Here is a 24,631-nt window from a genome sequence, read left to right on the forward strand (position 1 = left end):
TGGAGTGCAATAATAACCGTGTAATCACTCTTTAGTGACTGAATGAAGTCATAATCCCCAAAGCTTTGTGGGTAATTTGCTGATCGACGATTAATCGTCTCCTCAAACGTTTGGGTGGTTAGAGTGCATGTGATGTGCTTAGCCATATTTACAGTTCTTCGAGGTATAGTTGAATGTAGAAGAGAAGGAGGCAACCGTGAGAAGGAGCATGGGATGGAGAGTGAAAGTATAGGAAGAGCCATCTTATTCAAAGCTATGATTGTGAGAATAATGGTGAGATTATTTATACCCTCCTCCATCTCATGTAACACGAGATATTTCTCCAAAGACGAAATTTTGCTTTATGGGAAGTCCTGGTTTGCTTACAATCAACAAGCATGGCCTGTGGTAGTAAAACGGAGAAAAATACATATCACATCTATCAATAGTTAATCATGTTTCATGTTTTTTTTGTTTTTTGAAACTTGGGAATGAATACACTCGGGCGATCTCTAAAAAAGATATCCTGTCGGCAAACATGGTAATATAATACCCTGAAGATTACACTAAATGTTTAAAAGGACTACATTGGTTAAAGGAAATGATATATTTACCCCCCTTTTTACACTTGCTATAGCCCCCTTCAGTGTAAAAGAGTAGTCATTAGTACACTAGAGAGGCCTGACCCTAGTAAAAAAGTAAAACCTTTTTTTGTGGTAAAGTAAATTGGGATTGAACCTGCGACCTCAAGGTTGAGGAACAAATCATCAACCATTAAAGCTACAAGCCCAACCCCAACCCTTGGTTTTATGTCCATTTTACGTGGAAAAAGAAACAAACGGAGCCTAAGGAAAACAATCATCGTACGGATAGATCAATTGCCACATGTAATGTGGTGATATCAGCCATGGATATTGCCGGCCAGCACAAATTTGGCCTATTGCCGTTGCTCCCACTCTAATCACATGATAAGCATTTAAGACAGATATATCTGTAAACACGTGTTTTTTTTTCCCTTTCCTCTAACACTAATCAAAGCCACAATGCCCTTGACTTTGCCGTTATTTACAAAACCATACCCACTCTTCTTTGAAGTGTAGAAAACACAAAAAAGCATTCGTTAGTCATGTTTCATGTTTTTTTTTTTTCTTGAAACTTGGGAATGAATAAACTGGCGCGATCTCTAAAAAGATATCCTGTCGGCAAACATGGTAATGCCTTTTGCGATGGACGCTAGCAATTCCCATTTAAATTATATATATATATATATGAGAGAGAGAGAGAGAGAGAGAGAGTTGTACAAGGGTGATATTTCATATGCGCTTACCTAGACACAGCTTTAATATTGGTCTGGTATGTAACCTGCCCCATGTTGTAATCCAGCTAAGCAAACTGAAATAAGAAAGGGTTCATTTCTTTTTCTCCAACATATGTTTCTATGTACCACCTAGCCTGTAACCTTGGAAAGGAAGCTCCAAGGCATGCTCGACATGCCTTTTCAAGTCTTGATCTAAGTTCTTCTCTTTGAAATCCTTGAGATACCTAATCATGAATGCTTTGGCCTCGTCCAAGACTATCTCCCCTTCGAAACCTAGGTATGAAGCTTCGTACAAGCTCAACATACCCTCTATATCCTCACAAAGTGATGCCACTAAGTTGCCTCTCTCGTCCATGAAGCCATTGAAAACGTCTGTTTCTCACGAAAAATACAAACTTCAGGGATTACAACAAGTTTAGAAAAACTGTAATGGCATGAGAGTAAATTTACCTGGTGAGACTTCAAACCCATGTTATGTAAGACGTGAAATAATAATGTCGTTATAAAAAAATGGTTTTTTTAACACGTTTTTACAAATTATTTTTTGTAGACTTATTTATACCTCAAAGTAAAACAGCAAGAGAAATATTTATCTGATTGGGGAGGATATTGTTTTTTAATAGCAATCTTCCATGTTTAGGGTCAAACTTGCACTACTGCCGTGGGCCCATGTGGGCTGGTTGTGCTCGTTATTAAAGTTCGATTCTATAAAAAACTCTAAAAAACACAAGAAACAAACGTGAGACATAGGAGCCCGCAAGAAGAAAAAAATGAATAAGACAAAATCTGTTGTGGTGTGTCGTTAGAGTTGTTTTTGTTTAGCCCTTTGCTTGTCATTAGGTCCGACAACCCTTCCTAGCATAACACCTCTCGAAGGACAACCTAGCAAGGTCTTGTCATGAGCTTCCTCGTGGGATCAGGCAAACCGGATCCTTTGCGGAGGTGAAATAGAGTCGCCAACTAGGTTAGGACCTAGGACCTATAATGACTCTCTATATGCACCATCTTGCTTGCCCAACGCCAGGTCCAGGTTTTGCTTTTGGTGTTGGAAGGTGTTAGGCACTAACTCCACCTAACTTACGTCGGTCTTTACTAAAAATGGGAAAATCTTATGTTAGAGGGATCACTTTGCAACTCGAGACATACAATCCCCTCAAAAAATCAATCATTAGGAGTGGAGATCCATCCATGGATTACCTCGTCTCGTCTGAGCCTCCTTCCTTTCTTGCTTGTCTTTGTGAGTATTCCTTATGACATCCAAGTGATTAAGAAAAAGAAAAAGAAAGAGAGAAGGAATGGGCTCATGGCCTCGAAGTTTGGCCATAGATTGGCTCACCTCTTTGGCTTCTCACTCACCTCTCAAGGAGTAAGGAATGTGGGCTAGGGGTTGTGAAGTGAAGCCATGATTTGGCACACCTCTCTTGACCCCCTAGCCTTTTATTTATGGTAAGTGTAACCTACTTAACTCAAGCAAATGAATTAAGGGCCCATGGAATATGGACTGAGGGCCTTGCGTTTTTGGGTCATCGGTGGACCTACCAAGGGAGATGGAATCACAAGCTTGGTAGGGCCATAGAGAGTGTGCCAAAGAGACAGCTCTTATCAATGGTGGAAAGCTTCTTTTGGGGTCCTTTTGGAACCAAACAAAAGTCCTCCTCCCTCGGGTAGGGTAGGCGAAGCTTATCTCCCCTGGCACTTTGGGATGGTTGAAGTTCCTCCTCCCTTCTCGGAAGGAATAAAGAATTTTATAGACTCATTGAACGAGGCAAGTTTTTGTGCTTAGTCGATGTGGGACTTTTCATTTTTCACTTTTCATTGGAAACGGTGTTAGACCCATACGATTAGGCGCACGCCGACTTTCCCTAGTACATGGATGTTTTATGAGGAGTTTTGAAATGAGACGGGGGCTCAAATTTGTGTTGGGCTCAGGGCTTGAGTTTGTGTTAATCTCTGGAGTCGGGTGTGTGATGGGCTCGGGCCCGGGTGCCTTGCAAAAGTGTTTGTCCTTGAAAATGAGTGTTGATGTCATTCCACGAGCGAATAACCATCTCGAAGCTCTATCACTCAAATTGAAAAATACAAAACAAATCCTGAAACTCTGGAACTGGGAGACTTTTGGTGATATTTTCCATAACATCAAAAGAGAGGAAGCTGAAGTTTTCAAAGCTGAAACCGTCCATCTTTCCAATCCAAGTCAATCCAACTCGGAGTCCCTTTCCGAAGCTAAGAACAGATTGAATGAAGCTATTCTCTTCGAGGAAATTTTTTTGAGGCAAAAATCCAAAGAGAAACGGCTCCGGGAGGGTGACCGAAATAGTAAACTCTTTCATGCCTCAATGCAACATCAAAGGAAAGTTGGTGGAATCAACAAAATAAGGCACAAAGGGATATGGATTACAAACAAAGGCAAAATTAAAGACCTAGCTAGGGACTTCTTCGAATGTGCGAAGGGGTTAAGAAGGACATCCTTAACCACATCCCTTCTCTAGTATCTGCAGAGGACAATCAAATGCTTACTGCAATTCCCACTGAGGAGGAAATCAAAGCAGTTTTCAATAGCTCGTTAGAAAGCTCTCCGGGTCCTGATGGTTTCAGTGGCCTATTCTTCACAGCATGTAGGTACATTGTCAAATCAGACTTGGTAGCAGCCTCGATTGCATTCTTCGAAGGAAGTAAACTATCAAGGCACTACACTTCCACCTTCCTTGCATTAATCCCAAAGTTAGAAAATCCAATAGACTTCTCTGATTTCAGGCCAATTAGCCTTTGCAACTTCTGTTATAAAATTCTTTCCAAGCTTATTGTTTCAAGACTTGCAAAAGTCTTGCCTAACGTTATCTCCTTAGAACAAGGAGCATTTGTTAAAGGCAGGGGTATATCAGATAACATAAGCATCGCCCAAGAAACGATGACAGGGCTAAAGAAAAAAGTGAGGGGTGGAAGAAATGTGGTGCTAAAAATTGACATGGCAAAAGCTTTGGAAGTTCTTAAAGGATGTTTTGGAGAAATTTGGTCTTTCTGCTAAATGAATAGGCTTCAAAATTGTGTTGGATTTTTATTAAAAATCTAAGTTTCAAATATTCATAATTGGGCTAAGGCTTTAAGGTGGCTTTTCATATTCCTTGGTCTCCAAAAGTCATGCACAAAAGGACAAAAGAGTGGGCCTTTCTTGGTGACTCTTTGTATTCTATTTATGGTGGCTCTTTGGTTTTCTCCTTTAGTTGAATGCCTTTAGTTCTCTCATTAAGGGTGATTCCATAAGAATGAAGAGACTCTTGGCTAGCTTCTAATAAGAAGAGAAAAAAGAGAGAAGGAAAAGGTTCTACACCATTGTTGTGGTGTGTGAAAGGAAAGCCAACCAAGGGTGTGTCCCCTATTTTGGTGTGAGATTAAGATCTTCACAAAAAGCCTCAAAGTGTTTTGTAGAGCCCGATTTGCTTAACTAGAGAGACTCGAAGCTTTGCCTTCAAAGTGTTTGGTAGGTGCACACCAACACTTAGTTGCTGTTCCTGGAGACGGTTCAGTAGTCAAATCCTTGCACCGGAATAGGGCCGAATAACGTCTTAAGCGAAGCGTTCGAGGACGTACAGCAACTCTACAGATATTTTGGATTATCTATTCTCTGTTTGGTATTTTCATCTTTTTCTAAGATCATACTATTGCAGTTTTCATTTTATAATTTTCCCTATTTGCAGTAACATTAAGGCCCGTCCATAACATAGGATGATCCAAGCCGTCCATGGTTTGGATAATCCTATGGAGTTGGTCGTACACTAACATTAAGGCCCAATCGTAGGCCCCACCGATATTTTTCAAATAGCATATCGTCCACAACATAGGATGATCCAAGCCGTCCATGGTTTGGATCATCCTATGGTGTGGTTCGTACCAATTTAGGCCCCATCCATATTTTTGAAAATGAAGTGTACCGTCCAGACCATAGGATGATCCGAGCCGTCCATTTGATGGACCATGATGTAAATATGGTGTGCCCCAAAAATCATTTCCATAGGATTATCACAACCCTACAATCTATAGAGGTTGCATAAGATGTAGTTTCTATTTAGATCGGAGGGCTAGGATCAGCCTATGGAAATAATATTTTGGGACGCAACATATTTACGTTTATGGCCCATCAAATGGACGGTTTTGATTATCCTATGGTGTGGTATGGGCGGGGCCTACGTTGTTCAAAGATGGGCATGCCATTCCACCAACGGTTTCTGTTGGGCCCACCAACTGTTCATGTTGTGTGTGTGTGTGTGGAGAGAGAGAGAGAGAGAGAGAGAGAGAGAGAGAGAGAGAGAGAGAGAGAATATCAGCGCCCTACTTTTATCATTTTCTAGACTCATTTTTGCTCTCTTTTTGGTCAATCAAAGAGTGAAAATAGAAATTTGATTTTGTTTTCCTAGTTTTCAATAGTTACATCAAACACAGGAAATCTCTTTTTACCTTCATTTCAATTCCACTCCATTCCACTTCGACTCTCTTGGGAAAAAAAACAAAAAACTTATTTCACTTTGTGTTATCAAATGAAGCCTAACTTAAAAACACACTCTTTTATACAAACATTCTTGGTAGTCCACAACTTAGGAGGCGTTTACATGATAAAAGGAAAATTTTATGTCTATCTTCTCATATCAAGTACATAATTCATATAAATAACAATACATTTGGGTATATTGCAATAACCACTATTATGAATTTACTACTAAGCCATATTATCTACATAGCCCAAACCAGTCTTATTATTCCTTAACCAAAATGGGTTCAGCCAATAATGATATAGCACGCTCCTTGGTTTCATTGTTTGGAATACCAAACCCATCACTGTATTGGTAATAGCATTGGGCAATCCTTGCAAGATCCAACGCAGCAGTAATAATAGGCTCAGAAAGTGGAGAACAAGAGAGAGAATCTTTATTCATCTTCTTCCACATATCACTAATTAGACCTCTTATATGTTCGCGAGCAACTTCCTCAGGAGCCCCTGTTTCATGCATGTAACATTGAATAGATTTGGAAACATCACCCCTCTCTAGCTCTGCCTACATTGGTGAAAGAAATATACATATTCAATAAAGTCAGGGATTTAAATAGTGCAACATTCGAGTGCGTGGTGGTTGAAGAAACAAGCTTGCCAAGGCCTTGTTCGTTTTGCATTTTATAATTGATTTTGTAGTCTAAAACAGATTATTTGACTTAAAAATTGCATTTATACCCCATTAGTTTTTTATTTTTGGAATTATTTTGAACCTAAAACTGATTACAGGACTTAAAGATGCATTTAATTTTGAGACCAATAATCAGTTTTGACTCAAAATCAATTCTCAAAATCCAAATTGAATAGGGATTAAGTGTAGCTAATGTACCGTTGATGTCCCCAAATCATCGCAAAGTCGAAGAATCATAGATGACCAGAGTAGAAGATTCGGATAGTTGTCTATGCACTCTAGTGCTTCCTTTGTTATCTTTGGTTTTGCTGATACAAAGGCATGGGCTAGTATGACTGACCCTGATATCGATATCCATGCATTGTCAAGATACTCATCAAGTGTAGGCATGTATCCATTGGAATACCATTTTGCCTCCACAAGGTATGCTTTACATAAATCTGCCCACTAAAATAAAGAAAGCCTCTCACTAGATATGTTGAAAACTTCAAAGTATGTATGGTAATGAAATGAGTTGAATTATCAAAGAGCGAAAGTTAACTTGACAAGAGAAAGAATGGATGTATTACCAGTTTCTTCAGGTATCGAGTGATTTCCCAACCCTGATCTTTTAGTGTTTCATAAGCCATTTCATTGATAGTATTGAAGAGGGCCATAAAACAAATCTTCATATAATTTGGAGTTTTTCCAAGGTATTAACATCCCATCTGTAGAAAATCCACCAAATGTTTGTAATTTGAGAAATAAACAAGAAGCATAATATGGTCATAGAATATTGACAAAAGATTTATATATATATTATATATGCAAAGCCCACCTATCAACAACATCGGTAAAGAGCTCTAGTTCTTCAATGGAACCATAGAGATCATAGACATCATCAAGTATTGTTATTAGTTGATTCACTTTCGTAAGAGCTTCTCTACTTTGTCCAAACTTAGGTTCTGACATAATTCCAGTACCCCATAAAAAGCACTCCATCAAACGGTCTCTAGCAAAGCTCAAGTGTTCACCAAGTCCCAAGTTCCTCCACCACCTAAAAGATGTAAGAGCAACAGATACGAGCAATGCAACTTCTTTTTGAGGTATTTTATACTTACAAACATTCATATATGAATAGGGAAGATATCATCACTTCATTGTATTGACAATGGCATTCTTCTCTTTTGTCAACACATCTTTTATTGGCCATTGATAGCTTTTTGGGATTTGTATCAGCCATTAATAGCCAATTAGAAAAATGTTAACAAAGATAGGAGTGTGATTAATAAAACAAGAGAGCACTGCTCTTATTTCCTCATGTGTATATATAAAGGAATAGAGAAATTATATGATGAGCAGGCAGACATGCTCGTATTAGAGGTATGATGGAAGTCCCACCATGATGTTTGATCCAACAGCAGCTTCTTAAAAACTGCTGTTGGATCAAATATCAAGGGTGGTACCTCGGCACAAGCGCATCCGCCTACTCAGCATATAAATCCTCGAAATAATAATGCAATATATGGAGACTGATTGTTGTGCTACCACACACACACTAAAATTAGTAGCCCATGCTATGCATGGGTGTAAAAGTGTGAGCGCCATCCCATCAAAACATAAGGTGGGACCCTGTCGCTATTGGTGTATTTTAAGCTAGTGTGCAGATAACTTATCTACACTAGTGTGTAGAAACACTTCTCTCTCTCTCTCTCTCTCTCTCTCTCTCTCTCTCAAAATATATATATATATATATATATATATATATATATATGCCCGACCGTCAAAATGTAAAGGGCGGAAGGAGACAAAACCTGCTGCCTTGGTTTTTGAACCAAGGAAAAGTAAGAAATGGTGCTTTCCCTTGGATTAAAAATCAAGGGGGAGGGGTTTTGTCTCTCTCCGCGCTTTATTTTGACGGACGGGCATCATATAATTTCTCATAAAAAGTGTTGGTACTCAGTCTTGTAGCTAAGCTTATCTACTCGGTCGGGTTAAATACAGTAGGGGCCCACATTGTTTGGGTGATCCAAATCATTCATTTGAAAGTCCCTTACCTAGATAGGGTGTCCACAAAAAATCAGACCCATAGGATGATCCTAACCCATCCAACAGTGGAGGAAAAAATGGGCAAAATGGACAGACACAGTTTGTCCACAACAATCAAAAGAAACAGAAGAAGAGACACTTAGACTTGCATTTATGGCAACCAACAATGACAACCACAAAGAGAAAGAGAATCTACATCATAGTATAAACTTCATACATGTTTGAACAGTATTAAACTCCTCTTCCATTTATTTGCTGAAATAAAAGCCCAAAAAATTCCACAAAGAACTTGAGAAACCTGCAAAAAAGAAACCCAAGAAGAAAACAGTTATGACATTTAAAGTAGCTAGAATATGAAAGTAAAATGAAAAGTTTGTACAGGCCTCATCTCTAATCCCGTCTCCATGAAAAGGACTATGATCCAGTGGACGCATGGCATATGTGCTTAGTGATCGAGATGGTTGATCTGATGGGCTATCACAAAGGTGAATCAATGGTTCCAGACTAATGACAGAGGGATATCTTATTTGCAAAGATTAAGGATTTAAGGCAAGCAAAAATCAATAGCTTAAAGATCATGCTTGATCAAAGGTCTAGAATGAATAGATGAGAAAAAAATCAAGGGCCAAAATAACGTGGTCTCATTATCAATTTGTACAGAAAAAAGAAAGAAAATCAGAAATTACCTAGCATGAGGAAGGATACATACTTCTTGCGTTTTTGTTGGAGAGAGAGAGGGAGAGATTTTAGGATGGTTTGTGATAACCTTTCCTTCCCACGCATTTCAAGATAGGATATACAAGAAGTCCTACTTTTGGGGTATTTATTAATATAAGACCTGCGGATTTTTAGGAAGTGGCTTTTCGAATTCCAACTATACGAAAGAATTTTAGAATTCCGGCGTACATAGAGAGGGGTGCAACGTGGGAGCGCGTAACATCTCTCTCTCTCTCTCTCTCTCTCTCTCTCTCTCTCTCTCTCTCTCTCTCTCCCATCGAAGTATAACATCTACTCTCTCTCTCTCAACCAAAACCCTAGATATGGATCTTTGAACCCTAGAAATAGAGGATGAGTCCCATCTTCAATCTTTTCCTGAGATGCCCCTCACTCTCTCTAAAATTCTTCTCCGAATTCACCAAATCCCTCAACTCGCTAAACCAAAACCCTGATGTATGTGTGATTGTCATTGGCAGTCGCGGCCAACATTTTTGTTCAGGCATCGAACCATCCGATATGGATTTCATGTTAAATACCTCTGACACGAACAGAGCTACAGATCAACTTCCACAGCATATTTCAATATTTGAAATGGCAATATCTGTTGTTGAGGAGTGCCGGAAGCCGGTAATAGGAATGATTCACGGTGAATGCACGGGTGTGGGTGTAGATATCATTACCATATTAGGTATTCCACCACTAATGCTATCTTCGAGGTCAATAAGGTGATTACTTCTGATCTAGGAGCTGTATGGAGGCTGCCGAAGATTGTGGGATTAGGAATTGCTGCAGAAACGACACTTACAGGTAGTAGAATATATATGCACTAGAAGCTAAGGAATTTGGTTTGGTTTCTAGGGTTTCGTGAAGCAAAGGAGAAATGGAAAATGAAGTGAAAACAATTGTCAACGAAATTGCCATGAAATCTGAAGTTGATCTTGCGAAAATTAAAGCGGCGCTACTGAGGGAGAGATGACTGTTGGTAAATTGGATTCTGTTGCTGGAGGCAGTCTCTGCCCAAATTAGAAGCAAAATCTGTATCCAATATTTAGCCAAGAAAACTGCAAACTTTAAGAAAAATTCAGGTTTTTTTTTCAGAGTTAATGAATTTGATAGTCTAGCTTACTTGTCGCCATCTTTTGGAGTGGATAATGGGAACAACCGTGATGCAACTTTTTTAACACTCATGAAAGAGTTCTTAACAAGCTCACCTATCTTTTGTTTTGATTTTGTATAATCATGGCACTCTTTTAGCGTGCATATGATGAGCTTGACTCATCGGTACAGTTTCATTGGATTGTACAAGTTTACAGGTGTATTCCTCTTAAAAAATTTTGTTTCCCAGAACAGGCGAAGATTTTATCGAGGATACGAGCCATATTCAGACTAGAAGATCCATGTCAGATGATGTTGGTAAGATCCATTTAGCCCCCTGTGGACCCCGATCCCGAGAGGACGGGGAGCGAGGGACGCGAGATCCCCCGTCAATCCTCTGAGACCTCCACAATGTGAAGGAGAGCTCTACCAAAGAACTCTCGAAACATGATGCCACTCACAGCATGGGTGGCGATGTATAATGTATGAGATACATCTTGATCAGGAGACAGGAGCCTCGAAACCAATATGTACTTAAAACAACTCAGAGTCGCCATCCAAGGAAATGGGCCCTAGATCCCATGAAATACTCTGTTGCAACGGATAACCAGAGATACAAAAGGTCTGTGCCTGGTGACGAATGAGGAAGATCCGAAGAGCACCCCCAATTCGCCCAAGTGCAAGCACATGGTCTCTTATGCCAGTTCTAATTAACTTTGAAGAGTTTTGGGCGAAAATCATGTGAAATGGGAACAATCATCCCCGAGAAAACGTCTATCTAAGCATGCATGATCCGGGGATGAGCAAAGAAAGCAAACAAATCCTAACTCATCACATCTAAGAAAGTAGTAAACAACCACATGCAGAGCTATAACTAAACAGACAATGATGGATATAATGAGATAAGGAAAGCAGTAACGATCTATATCTAGACAGATAATCAAGATAAGACAAATGAATAAACGATATAGCTAAGCAACCAAAGCAGTAAAGTAATCACACTAACATGCGAACCTATGCGAGAGATAAGGTTAAGAAAATAACAATCAATCGCATGCTTGAGAAGCAAACAAACTAGAAGCGACGCATGAGAAATCTGAGGCAAGCACACGACAAGCTAAAAGATGCAAGAAAAGAAAAGAATCAGAAAATCATCGGTATGCGAGAACCGAAAACTGCCAGGAGAAAGAAAATGGAACACACGATAGGCTCAGAGGGCGATTCAAAAGGAATCAAGCACAGCGATCATAATCTGCTGAAGATCGGACAAGTCTCGCGATCGTCATGACCTATCGTTGGGCTCAGCGAGGACAATCCCTGTAAAGGGGCCATGCTACGTCATCGCCCGTCCCAAAACCCGATAAAATGTCAGAAAACCGATGGAAACCGAAAAATCACGATGAAAACCGGAAATGGAATGAAAAGAGGGCTCCGAGTGACCTGGCAATCACCATCCTTGCCCATTTTTGTTTTTGTTTTGAAATGTTTGAAAATATTTATTAAAAAGGTTTGACTGAACTTGGGTGGACCCAAGCTACCTACATATCCTATGAAAAGGGATCAAGCCAACGTAGTTCGAAAAGCTTTTTCGAAAAATGCTTTTGATGCTTCTGATGTTTTTTGTTGTTTTTAGATTTTTGTTGTTTTTATCCCTTTGATTGAAAGGGGGTTTTGGCTCAGGAGGTTTCCGTCCGTCGTCGCCTAAACCCGAGAGAAGTGTTCCCAAAGTCGATGGAATCCCGAAACTCGAATAGGATCCCGAGGAACGCGAAGAGAATGGTCCCGGAAATAAAGGAAATCCCTCAAACCCTGTGAAGACCCTGAGATGGGGAGAATGATAGGAAGGGAAAGGGGTTGGCTCAAGAAACATTCCGTCATCGCCTGGCGCTGGGATCCCGAAATGCGAAGAGAATCCCGAAGAACATGTGAAAAGTGATCCTGAACAAGGATAAAGAAGGAAAAAGGATAAACCCAAACCCTAAAAGAGAAGTGTTGATGCATCCAAATGTGTAAACCGAGACATGTACAAATCACAAATCTAATTGATGAGGGCAGAGCATATAGATTATGAGCATTCGAGACGAAACAAATCAATTTACTACATTCATTGAGATAAGGTACCACCAAGGTCAACAACTCAAATAGATAATAAGGATAGACAGCAAATCAGCAATGCAGAGAGAACAGTATGATATCGTGAATATTAGTCCCCTGAAATCTAAGGTCTAACCTCACAATCGCACTTCTTCATTGCAGCCGGTTATCCTATTCCCCATGATTTCTTATTCTGATTATAAGAAGCTGAAATCTCACGTAAGCAATAGGCTCATAAAACCCCATGCTCCCACTCAATTTGGTAGGTGGAGAGATGAACAAGGGTCCGAGTAGCTTAACAATTATCCACATACCAACAACCCCTTAAATCACTCTACATTAACTACAAGGACAGAAATAATGACATAGCTTCAATTCGATTTGCTAAACGTGCTTGGTAGACAATGCTATGGATTTAGAGATGAATAACAGACCCAAAAACCAATATGTAGGGACGGTAGATTGATTTGGGGATTCTAAGCAACACACCAAAAAAATAATCATAAACCCATGACCATATATTATCACAAATGAAATCCAAAAACAAAGAAACCCAAAATATTAGCAACGAATGAGATTACCTACTTGGATGGTGGACAATTGCAATCACCAAATGCTTGCTGATTTCCAGGGAAGCTCTGTCAATCGGGCTCCTTCTCCTTCTTCTCCCCTTTTTTTTTCGTTCACCCTCCTCTCTCTCTGCAAAAATGACCGAACCCCCTACTCTTCCAGCTCCTCTCTTTTTTTGGGTTGTCCATACATTTGGATTTTTAATATCAAGGAATTAGGAGTGTTACTGGGTTATGAACCAGCCGTGAGGCAATAGCTCTGATACCATGTGAAACAACCAATTACCCTAAAAGCCCAAGCCATTAGAGTTGGTGATATTTAATCATTTATACTTGAACAGATTGTAACAAAGAATGCCAAACCAAATAAATGAGTAGGAAGAAACCAAACAAGAGCTGCTCCCGTAGCTCATCTTGCAAAACCACCTACTGAGATGATGATTGCAAAGGGATCCCAGCTATTTGCAGAGGTTGCAGGGGAGGGTGGATTGGATCTAGAATTAGGACTTTTGTAGTCTTGCTGAAGCTCTGTCGCTGACAAATGTGCAGCCGCAGGACCGGATCTGAAATGGGGTTACCGGATTCCGGCAAGGATGGTTGGACCACGAAAAGGGTGATCGGAGAAAGAGGTTTCCAGTGTTAGAGAGGGTTTTGAGATGGGTTTGGTAGCAAGGGTGTTGGGTTGACGGTGGTGGGAGATGAGATGAAATGGGTTTGGGTTGGTGGCTGAGATTAGGGCTGGCAACGGGGCGGGTCGGGGCCGGATGTTGGGGTCCCCTTCCCCTTCCCCTCTGCGGGGATGGTGGGGAATCCCCCTCCCCTCCTCGCGGGGAATATCTAATCCCCTTCCCCTTCCCCTTCCCCTCCCCGCATCCTTCGGGGACAAAATCCCCGCCCCGCCCCCTCTTTGGAACCCAACCAAACCAGCAAACAGAGCTTCTTTCTTCTACGTCCATTACAGACAATATTGTGATGAATGCTATGATTCTATTCATGTGATCAACAAACAGATGGACAAAATCAGAAATGCATGGATGAGACAACAAACATAAATAACAACAGGACCTCATCTTTCAGCAATTTTTTGCATAAATTATGGAATGATAAATAGGAAATGAGCACCAGGATTATCTTCATTAACAGGCAGCCAATGTGCAAAAAGTAACTATTTCAGTAGTCACAATGAACTTTAAAAGTCCATAAGTGGGCGCTCACACACGCAAAATAATGTTCATTAGTTCATTCTGTATAGCATGTTAACCCCCAGATGAGCATGAGAAATGAGAATGGAGAAGAGAACAAAATCAACAAATGACTTATTTCTTTAACTGCAATTCAGTCTAGTGCTGACATGAAACAAATTTCTAGTAACTAAATTTTTCTTGTTGAAAATTAAAACCTGCAATCCAACCCTAAAATTCTGTTGGCACTACGATTTTTTGATAATTGCATACACTCAGCGTCTCAGGCTCTCAGCTTGTCTTTATTATATCAACATCTGTGAAAAGGTTATTATAGTTCCCAAAATGCTCTCAGAAGCTAATTAAAAGGAAAAGACAAGCTAAGTTTATGTTTGGGGGAATCTTGTAGCCGATCCACAGAGTTTCTAGTAGTTTTCCTTAAAAAAAAACACTTAAAAATTTACAAAAAAATGGCATTGATTAGCGGGGCGGGGCGGGGCGGGGACAACCCATCCCCTTCCCCTTCCCCTTCCCCTTTCAAATCGGGGAATCCCCTCCCCAAACGGGGCGGATCCCCGCTTTTTCGGGTGAAATTGCCAACCCTAGCTGAGATGGTAGTGGTGGGTTTGGGTTTTAAGTGAGTGTAAACGACATGGGCTTGGGTCGGTGGCTTAGGTTAGGAGGCGGCTGAGGGTGGTGGTCCATGGTGATGAAGGTCGGAGATGGAGGGGTGAGAATGGCTAGCAATGGTCGGATTCTTGCCGGATTCCGGCTTGGATGGCCGGAGAAAATGATGGCTGTTGGGTCGGTGGCCGGAGCTCCGGTGATGGAAAGTTGCAGAGATGGTGGCTCGGATTCCGGTGGGGTTTGTGGATGGTGGTTTGAGAAGAGGATAGTCGGTGGTGGTGGAGAGGGGAGAATGAAGTGGGTTTGGTGATGGTTGAATGAAGAGGCGTAGATGAAATGGGTTTGCCGGATTCTTACCGGATTCCGGCTTGGACGATTTGGGAAGACGACCGAGATGGGTTTGAGAGTGAGGTGGGTTTTGGGGGTGAAAATGAAGAAAGTGGGACACGAATCCGACCACCCTCATCCATCTCAATACAACCTCACAACCATTAAATCCAAACTCCTTTTTATTAAACCCCATCTCTAACACCATTTATTCCGGCCACTTTGCCGGAATCCGGCCATCCAAATCCACAGCCATCATCTATTTCCCATCTCTGCAAACCCACTTTCTTCATTTTCACCCCCAAAACCCACCTCACTCTCAAACCCATCTCGGTCATCTTCCCAAATCATCCAAGCCGGAATCCGGTAAGAATCCGGCAAACCCATTTTATCTTTCCCACTCTCCGGCCATTCCCCCACCTTCTCCGACCACTACCTCCACTAGCCGCCACCCTCTCCTCAAACCAACCATCTCCTAACCCCTAAATCCTTCCCCTGTTTTGTTCTTCCACCAAAACCCATCTCACCGAGCCCTCAAACCCAACCTTACCTCCTCACCATTTCCACCCACCGACACCTTCTATCCGAACCACCTTCACCGCCCTTCTCCTACCTTCGACCACCGTGGAATCCGGAAATAACCATCATCTCCACCACCTCTGCAACTCCTCGATTACCAAAATCCACCTCCATCTGCGCCATCTTTGAGGAAGTAGTCGGAGAAGGCAAAGCGAAAAAATCAAGACGTCCTCGGAATTGATCGCATCTTCGAAATTCCGGAAAGAAAACAAGACCAAAATCTCTTCAGCCCTTCTCTGGTAATTTGTTTTAATCTCTCTGTCTTTCTCATTGCTCTTCTTTTGTGGTTGTCATTTCTTACTCAAGGTTTGATTCTCTTTTATCTCTTAGAACTGCATGAATTGAGTCTGTGTTTTAAGCCCGTCTTACTTTAATTTTTGGATTGAAGACGATTTCTGATAAAAGCTTTTTAGTGTCGGTGCCACTTATCAATTGAAATTGCATGAAAACCAGATTGCATATTCTATTGCAGTTGATTTCTCTCTTAGAACAATGCTAGGCGTTTGATACTCTTTTAGGATCATTTTGGGAAAAAATGGCAAGCCGATTTCTTTGCAGGTATTAAAATAGTGATTCTCATGTTAATGTCTTTTTCTTGCTTCTTTCGGACATTACTTAGCCTCCATGATGATCTTCTAGTTATTCCTATCCATCTGGGGTAGATTTCCTCCGGATAATAGCAGGCTTCATAAGAGCTTAGCGGCAAAATGAACAAGGCAAGTTTGATATGATTATTGAAAATTGTGATATCAGTATTAACACCCCTAGTTGCTAATATTGATCTTATCATGCTCTCATGGATGAACAAATATAGCTTGTTCCCTTTTTTTCTCTACTGATTTATGTGTGAGGCCATCCTTCAAAACAATGAAGGTATTTTGAATGAAAAGAGATAAGACAGATGGTCGAAAAAAGAAGAAGAAGAGGGGTGGGCAGGAGAGTTCAGGCCATGTCCCAAAACCCACCATAGTTGGATTTTTCTTAAGTTTTGTTGTCTTCTTTCTCATGTGATTTTGGTGTCTGAGCCTTTAAGAGACAAAACTAATGCCGCAAAGAGGAGTTCTCTAACTTCTTGTTGAATCATATACTTTAGATGTGGGTGGATCCAAGGGCATAGTGTGGTTCATTCGGGTTCAGCTTTCTCGTGATTCTTCATTTGGGCATTCGTGAATTTAAATTGCTATCATCAGGAGTGATCTTTTGAATTCTGATTTTGGCCTTCCCTCTAGATATTTGTGCTCAAAAATCTGGAAAAGGCTATCTTATATTGGAATTGAAATTTTCCCATATTAGTTAGTAATTCCTTGTTTAAGATCTGAGGTATAAATTATGCTTGCCTTTTGAGCATAGTCTAAGCTCTCAGATATCGTTTAGCTTCTGATAGTCTTCCAAACCCTTGAAAAATCAGTGATTCTTAATCCCATGTTCTTGCTTAATTGCTCTCTTTTATTCCTGCGTGAAGATAATGGCACCACATCACTGCATGTTCTTAATTGTGTCCCTTCAATATATCTACAAATCAAGTGAGTGCTTGTGTTCATATTCGGTCTTCAAGCAACTCGATTTGTCTTGTTCCAGTCTAAGTGAAGGGGCTACGATGAGATTACTCGGAGCTCCACCTTTTTCTTTTCTCTGTCTCTCCCATCAACTTCTTTGTCGATTTCCAAATTGCGTTTCGGAGTCTTAGAGCTTGCTCTTGTTGTCTAGATCTTCATTAGAGTATTGGGGATCATCAGCAGCGTTTAATCTTTTTCGTCGATTTTTTAGAATCTCCTCTCGAATTCGGGCGATGACGGAATGTTTCTTGAGCCAACCCCTTTACCCTTTATATCCTCCTTGTACTAGGATTTCTCATGGGGTTTAGGGATTCTTCCTTCTTTAGGACCTTCGCTTCTTTTAGGGTTCAGAGGTTCTACCTTGTCTTCTTTCGGGATCATTCTTCATACGTTCTTCGGGATCCTCTTTGATTTTCGGGATTCTATCGATGTTGGTAACGAGTCTTGTCGGGTTAACGCGACGACGGACGGAAACCTCCTGAGCCAAAACCCCTTTCAATCAAAGGGATAAACAAAAGCACATAAAAATCAAATAGTAAAAGTTCAAATAACATCAAAAACGCCAAAAACGTTCGAACTACGTTGGCTTGATCCCTTCCCACAGGGTACGTAGGTAGCTTGGGTCCACCCAAGTCCAGTCAAATATTTTTAATAAATATTTTCAAACATTTCAAAACAAAAACAAAAATGGGCAAGGATGGTGATTGCCAGGTCACTCGGAGCCCTCTTTTCATTCCATTTCCGGTTTTCATCGTGGTTTTCCGGTTTCCATCGGTTTTTTGACGTTTTATCGGGTTTTGGGACGGGCGATGACGTAGCGTGGTCCCTTCACAGGGATTGTCCTCGTTGAGCCCAACGATAGGTCATGACGATCGCTAGACTTGTCCGATCTTCAGCAGATTAGGATCGCTGGGCTTGATTCTTTTTTTGAATCGCCTTCTGAGCCTATCGTGTGTTCCATCTTCTTTCCCCTGGCATATTTGGTTCTCACATGCCGTTGATTTTCCGATTTCTTTCTTTTCTTGCACTTTTTAGCTTGTTATGTGCTTATCTTAGATTTATTATGCACTCTAGTTTGTTTGTTCTTCTAGCGTGCGATCGATTGTCATTTTCTTAGTCTTATCTCTTGCATAGTCTCGCATGCTAGTGTGTTTACTTTACTGCTTTGATTGCTTAGCTATAGTGTTTATCCATTCGTCTTAGCTTGATTATCTGTCTAAACTTAGATATTTGCTTTCCTTATCTCATTATATCTATCATTATCTGCTTAGCTGTAGCTATGCATGCGATTGTTTATTGCTTAGATGTGATGAGTTAGGATTAGATGTGATGAGTTAGGATTTGGATGTTCATTTTCTTTGCCCATCCCTGGATCATGCATGCTTAGATAGACGTTTTCTCAGGGATGATTGTTCCCATTTCACATGATTTTTGCCCAAAACTCTTCAAAGTTAATTAAAAATGGCATAAGAGACCAAGTGCTTGTACTTGGGCGAATTGGGGGTGCTCTTCGGATCTTCCTCATTCGTCGTCAGGCATGGACCTTCGCATCTTTGGTTATCCGTTGCGACAGAGTATTTTATGGGGTTCCAGGGCCAACTCCCTAGATGGCGACTCTAAGTTATTTTAGGTATGTCTTGGTTTCGAGGCTCCTGTCTCCGGATCAAGATGTATCGCATACATATACATCGCCACCCATGCTGTGAGTGGCATCTGTTTTGAGAGTTCCTTGGTAGAGCTCTCCTTCACATTGTGGAGGTCTCAGAGGATTGACGGGGGATCTCGCGTCCCTCGCTCACCGTCCTCGGGATCGGGGTCCACAATCCACACACAACTCGCTCTTGCGAGCCCTTCATCGGAAGGAGGACCATCTAAGCTCCAATCTAGAGTATGTTTGGTAGAAGGGATGGACCTTTTTGGACTTTTTGAGGAAAGAGTTCAAGTCCTCCTTGGAAAATTCAGAGAAGATACATTCAGGCTAGTTATGCTAAACAACTAAGATGGTTCTGAAGCTAGTCCAGAAGATCTCATCGAGGATTCAACTCCTTCTCGATCGCAACCCAAAAGTAACAAGAAAAATTAGAAAACTGGGTTTAGAACCAGGTTAGAGAGAATCTCAAAACCAACCTTCCGCCATGATTAAGATTAGGTTTTGAATGATTGGGGTATCAAGACCTCTTATGCCCTTTGCTTCAATAGAGGTTGCAACTCCATAGTTTTCTCTTTTTCTGTTATCATGTTGGTTTTTGTCAAAGTTTCCGCTTTTGCCTTTGAGGTTAGGAAGGTTTTTTCCCCTCCAGTTGTATCTACACTATCATATATAAAATTTTGGTGGTCTGCCCCAAGGCCGCATTCCTTTCCAGGTTAAAAAAAGAGTGGGCTGCCACGTGGCACAATTCCATCGTGCAACATTCCCTTATATATATATATATATATATATATATATATATATATATATGAGAAAACGGTTCCTACACATATGTGTAGAGAGTTCTCTACACACTAGCTTAAAACACAGTGGGGGCCCACATTGTTTGGGTGATCTAAGCCATCCATTTTAAAGGCCCTCACATAGATAGGGTGTCTACAAAAAATCAGATCCATAGGATCATCCCAACCCTACGATTTGTGGAGGTAAAATGGATGTCTTTAAACCTTCACAAATTAGTTCATTTTTTGCCTCCAAAGTTCGAATGGTTCGGCCCACTAGATTCTTGCCCTAAACACCCATTTTTCATTAAATCATGACAAAAACCCTTTCTTTCATACCACTTATGCTTTAAAATCACACTCACATCCGATCCTTATAAAAACCCTAATTAGAAATGGATCTCCTAACCCTAGAAATCGTGGAAGAACGTCCCATCTTCTATCATTTCCTGAGACGCCCCTCACTCTCTCTAAAATTCTTCTCCGAAATCACCAAAACCCTCATCTCGTTAAAACAAAACCCTGATGTACGTGTGATTATCATTGGCAGTCGCAGCCACAAATACCTACGCCACGGACAGAGCTACATATCAACTTCGGCAGCATATTTCAATCATTGAAACGACAATATCTGCTGTTGAGGAGTCTTGAAAGCTAGTAATATAAATGATTCACGGTGAATGCATGGGCGTGTGTGTAGATATCATTACCTCCGGTGATATTAGGTATTCCACCACTAATACTTTCTTTGAGGTCAATGAGATGATGACTCCCGATCTAGAAGTTGTAAGGACGCAGCCGAAGATTGTGGGATTAGGAATTGCTGCAGAAATGGCACTTACAGGAAGGAAAATATATGTACCAGAAGCTAAGAAATTTGGTTTGGTTTCTAGGATTTTTCGAAGCAAAGAAGAAATGGAAAATGAGGTGAAAACAACTGTCAACGGAATTGCCATAAAATATTAAGTTGATCATGCAAAAATTAAAGTTGCGCTGCTAAAAGGGAGAGATGATTGTTGGTAAATTGGTTTCTGTTGCTGGTGGCAGTGTCTGCTCAAATTAGAAGCGAAATATGTATCCAATATTTGGCCAAGAATACTGTAAACTTTAAGCAAAATTCATGTTTTTTTTTTTCAGTCACTCAATTTGATAGTCTAGCTTATGTATCGCCATCTTTTGGAGTGGATAATGGGAACAACTGTGATGCAACTTTTTCAACACTTATGAAAGCGCTCTTAACAAGCTCACCTATGGTTTTGTTTTGATTTTGTATAATCATGGCACTCTTTTAGAATGCATATGATGAGATACACTCATCGGTATGGTTTGGTTGGATTGTTCAACTTTGCTAGATACACTCATATGATGAGATACACAGAGTAGGGGTAGATTTTATCGAGGATACATGCCATATTCAGACTAGAAGATCCATGTCAAATGATGGTTGTAAGAGTCATCCAGCCTCATACAATCCACAAATAACTTGCTCTTTTGGGCCCTTACTCGGTAGGAGGAAGACCATATAAGCTCGGTTTCGTAGAGGGGATGGACCTTTTTGAGGAAAGAATTCAGGCCCTCTATGGAAAAGTAAGAGAAGATACATTCAGGCTAGCTATGCTAAACAAGTAAGAAGGTTATGAAGCTAGTACAGACGATCTCATCGAAGATTTAACTCCTTCTCAATCGCAACCCAAAAGCAACAAAAAAAAAATCAGAAAACCGGGTTTAGAATCAGGTCAAGGAGAATCTCAAAACCAACCTTCCGCCATGATTAAGATTAGGTTTTGAATGATTGTGGCATCAAGACCACTTATGCCTTAAGCTTCAATAGAGGTTGCAACCACATAGTTTTCTCTTTTTCTGTTATCATGTTGGTTTTTGTCAAGGTTTCCACCTTTGCCTTTTGAGGCTAATAGGATTTTTTTCCCTCCAGTGGTAACTACACTATCATAATTAAATTTTTGATCGTCCGCCCCGGGGCCGCATTTCTTTCTGAGTAAAAAAAGAGAGGGTGCCACGTGGCACAACCCCATCATGCAACAATCCCTTTTACGTATATATTCTTAGATTATTAGATGCCACTTTACCTTAAAAATGAGATTTTCTCCCCAAATATGATTTTTTCCACCAAAAATGGAAAACCAACCCCTTCCCTTGTCCATTTTTCCAAAATCTTCACCAAATACGAGAGAATCTTACCCCAAATTGTGATTTCAGTAAAACATTTCTAAACCAATGCACAAAATCCATTTAAACCGACCCACAAGATTCTTGCCTTAAACCCCATTTTCATTCAAAAAAGTTCAAATCTCCACCAAATCCTCAATCATGACAAAAACCCTTGCTTTCATACCACTTGTGCTTTGAAATCACACGCACATCCAATCCTTATAAAAACCCTAATTAGAAATGGATCTCCAAACCCTAGAAATCGTGGACGAACGTCCCATCATCTATCTTTTCCTGTTAAATACCTACGCCATAGACAGAGCTACGGATCAACTTCGGCACCATATTTCAACAATTGCAACGACAATATATGTTGTTGAGGAGTGCCGGAAGCCGATAATAGGAGGGATTCACTGTGAATGCACAGGCGTGTCTATAGATATCATTACCTCCTCTGATATTTGGTATTCCACGACTAATGCTTTCTTTGACGTCAATAAGGTGATTACTCTCGATCTAGGAGTTGTATAGAGGCTGCTGAAGATTGTGGGATTAGGAATTGCTACGGAGAATTTGGTTTGGTTTCTAGGGTTTTTCGAAGCAAAGAAGAAATGGAAAATGAGGTGAAAACGATTGTCAACGGAATTGCCATGAAGTCCAAAGTTGATCTTGTAAAAATTAAAGGGGATGGACCCTCTAAGCTCCCAGTCAGAGAAGATACATTCAGGCTAGCCATGCTAAACAACCAAGATGGTTCTGAAGCTAGTAGAGACGATCTAATCGAAGATTCAACTCCTTCTCGATCGCAACCCAAATGCTTCGTTAGGTTGCACAAAAGCTCAGCAGCCACCGGAATTTGGATTGGATTTGGCATTCCATTCCATGTTTGGTTGCCAAAATAGCATTGGACTCCCTTGGGTGTCTCCCATGTAATGATTGCTTGTTCCTCCTTAAAGAAAATCCCTCTAAAAGCAAAGAATTTTGATATAATTGTCTAGGGAACGATGCTCTCTCTTTCTCTCTCTTTCTCTCTCTTCCTTTCTCCCTATATTGGTAATGACACCCCTACTTATTCTCCTACTCTCCAAGGATTTGTCATGCAACCAAACACTTGTTCACTATTCTCTGAGGTAATTCTAGACAAATCAAAATGCTTGCCTCCTCCCTTTGACTCCTTATTCCACTACTCTCCGAGCCACTCCGAGAAACCAAACGGAGCAAAAAGCAACAAGAAAAATCAGAAAAACAGGGTTTAGAACCAGGTCAGGGAGAATCTCAAAACCAACGTTCCACCATGATTAAGATTAGGTTTTGAATGATTGGGGTATCAAGACCTTTTATGCCCTAACTTCAATAGAGGTTGCAACTCCTTAGTTTTCTCTTTTTCTTTTATCATGTTGGTTTTTGTCAAGGATTCCTCTTTTGCCTTCGAGGCTCGGAGGGTTTTTTCCCCTTCAGTTTTATCTACACTAGCATATATAAAATTTTCGTGGTCTGCCCTGAGGCCGCATTCCTTTCTAGGTTAAAAAAAAGAGAGGGGTGCCTATATGGTGTATGTGAATGCATCCTCATGCCATCCTCAGCTAAAGAAGAGTGGGAATAGGGCTTCCTTCTTACTGATCCCAATCTAGGGAATTCATACTGATCCCAATCTAGGGAATTCAAGGGAGAAATCCCTAGAATTCTCTAGATTTGTCATGGAAAGTGAGGAGCAAACCCTATTTCCATCCTTCTTACACAGATCAAATGGCATATGAGCCCTCCTTGATCAATACCCTTTGATTGGCGATTTGTGTGTTTGATTGTTTGATATTTGATGATTGGGCCAATCAAAGCGGGTTGATCAAAATGGGATCACTTTTGTTGATAGATCGTTTATTCGAGGATACATGTTTCCATTTTACGCCTTTTCGCTTGAAATTCCCAAAACTAATGAAATTGGCATTAGAGACCGAGTTTATCGGGCGAGTGGGGTGCCTAATAGCTTCCCCATTCGTAATCAATGATGGACCCATCACTTTGGGGGCGTCGACATGCTTTATTCGGCACAAAGTTCCCATTTGTAACCAGTGACGGACCCATCACTTTGGGGGCGTCGACATGCCTTATTTGGCACAGAGTTCATATAGGGTTCTAGGCCCTTATCCTAGATGATGACTCTTTTCTTTTTTCCCCATCGGATTTCTAATCCATGCGAGGAAATTGTCGGTACGACTTGATTTCGGGTTGTTTGACCCCCAAATCCAGTGGTATCGCACGCCACTATTTTGATTGCGGGAGCAGTGACAAAATATTCACCAAATACGAGAGAATCTTACCCCAAATCATGATTTCAATCAAGCTTTTTAAAATCTAAACATAAAATCCATTTAGGAAAAATTACCAATGGGGGACAGAAATATGACGTAATTGTCAACAGGACCCATGCGTTTCAGAAATCATCAACGAGGGACAAAAGATGTCTTGTCAGTAAAAGCTGGACAAAAATACCCTTTTCTTAAGCAACAGGTTTTACTTTTCCACTTTTCCCTCTTCTCTCTTCTTTCCCTCTTTTTTTTTTACTTTTTCATTTTCAACTTCACTTTTTTACCCTACCAATCATCTTCCTCATTGTTCAGCCACCATTGTTGCTGGGAAGTCTCAAAAACTTGAAACGTGAGTTCATTACCATCTATCTCTTTGTATCTAGGTCTTGTTTTTAATTTGTTTTAAGGTTTTCATTTCTCATTCTCCCTTTCAATGGCAGATGAGGAAGATAAATCGAGGGTAGAAAGAAAGAAAAATGGTG

General features: G+C 40.6%; 2 protein-coding genes across 4 annotated transcripts in view; both read right to left on the reverse strand.

The window, feature by feature from the left end:
• The window catches only part of LOC143890734 (alpha-terpineol synthase, chloroplastic-like), a 6,118-nt gene extending 5,786 nt beyond the window's left edge, over nt 1-332 (reverse strand). For 2 of the 3 annotated variants that reach the window (XM_077395414.1, XM_077395416.1), the window contains exon 1: nt 18-245. In XM_077395414.1, the coding sequence (XP_077251529.1) occupies nt 18-242 (225 nt within the window). In that variant the 5' untranslated portion in view covers nt 243-245. Of the gene's footprint in view, nt 1-17; nt 246-289 lie in introns of those variants that run through there. The other variant, XM_077395415.1, reaches the window with a different exon arrangement.
• A 5,498-nt stretch (nt 333-5,830) lies between these two features.
• The window catches only part of LOC143890637 (alpha-terpineol synthase, chloroplastic-like), a 28,737-nt gene continuing 9,936 nt past the window's right edge, over nt 5,831-24,631 (reverse strand). The window contains exons 5-6 of the mRNA XM_077395335.1: nt 6,670-6,918; nt 5,831-6,345 (exon numbers count right to left, since the gene is read on the reverse strand). Of these exons, the coding sequence (XP_077251450.1) occupies nt 6,046-6,345; nt 6,670-6,918 (549 nt within the window). The 3' untranslated portion in view covers nt 5,831-6,045. The remainder of the gene's footprint in view (nt 6,346-6,669; nt 6,919-24,631) is intronic.

The sequence above is a fragment of the Tasmannia lanceolata genome, unplaced genomic scaffold (assembly GCF_043159265.1).
Source record: "Tasmannia lanceolata isolate RefF3 unplaced genomic scaffold, GAP_Taslan_0.1 ptg000013l, whole genome shotgun sequence".
Taxonomy (NCBI): Eukaryota; Viridiplantae; Streptophyta; class Magnoliopsida; order Canellales; family Winteraceae; genus Tasmannia; species Tasmannia lanceolata.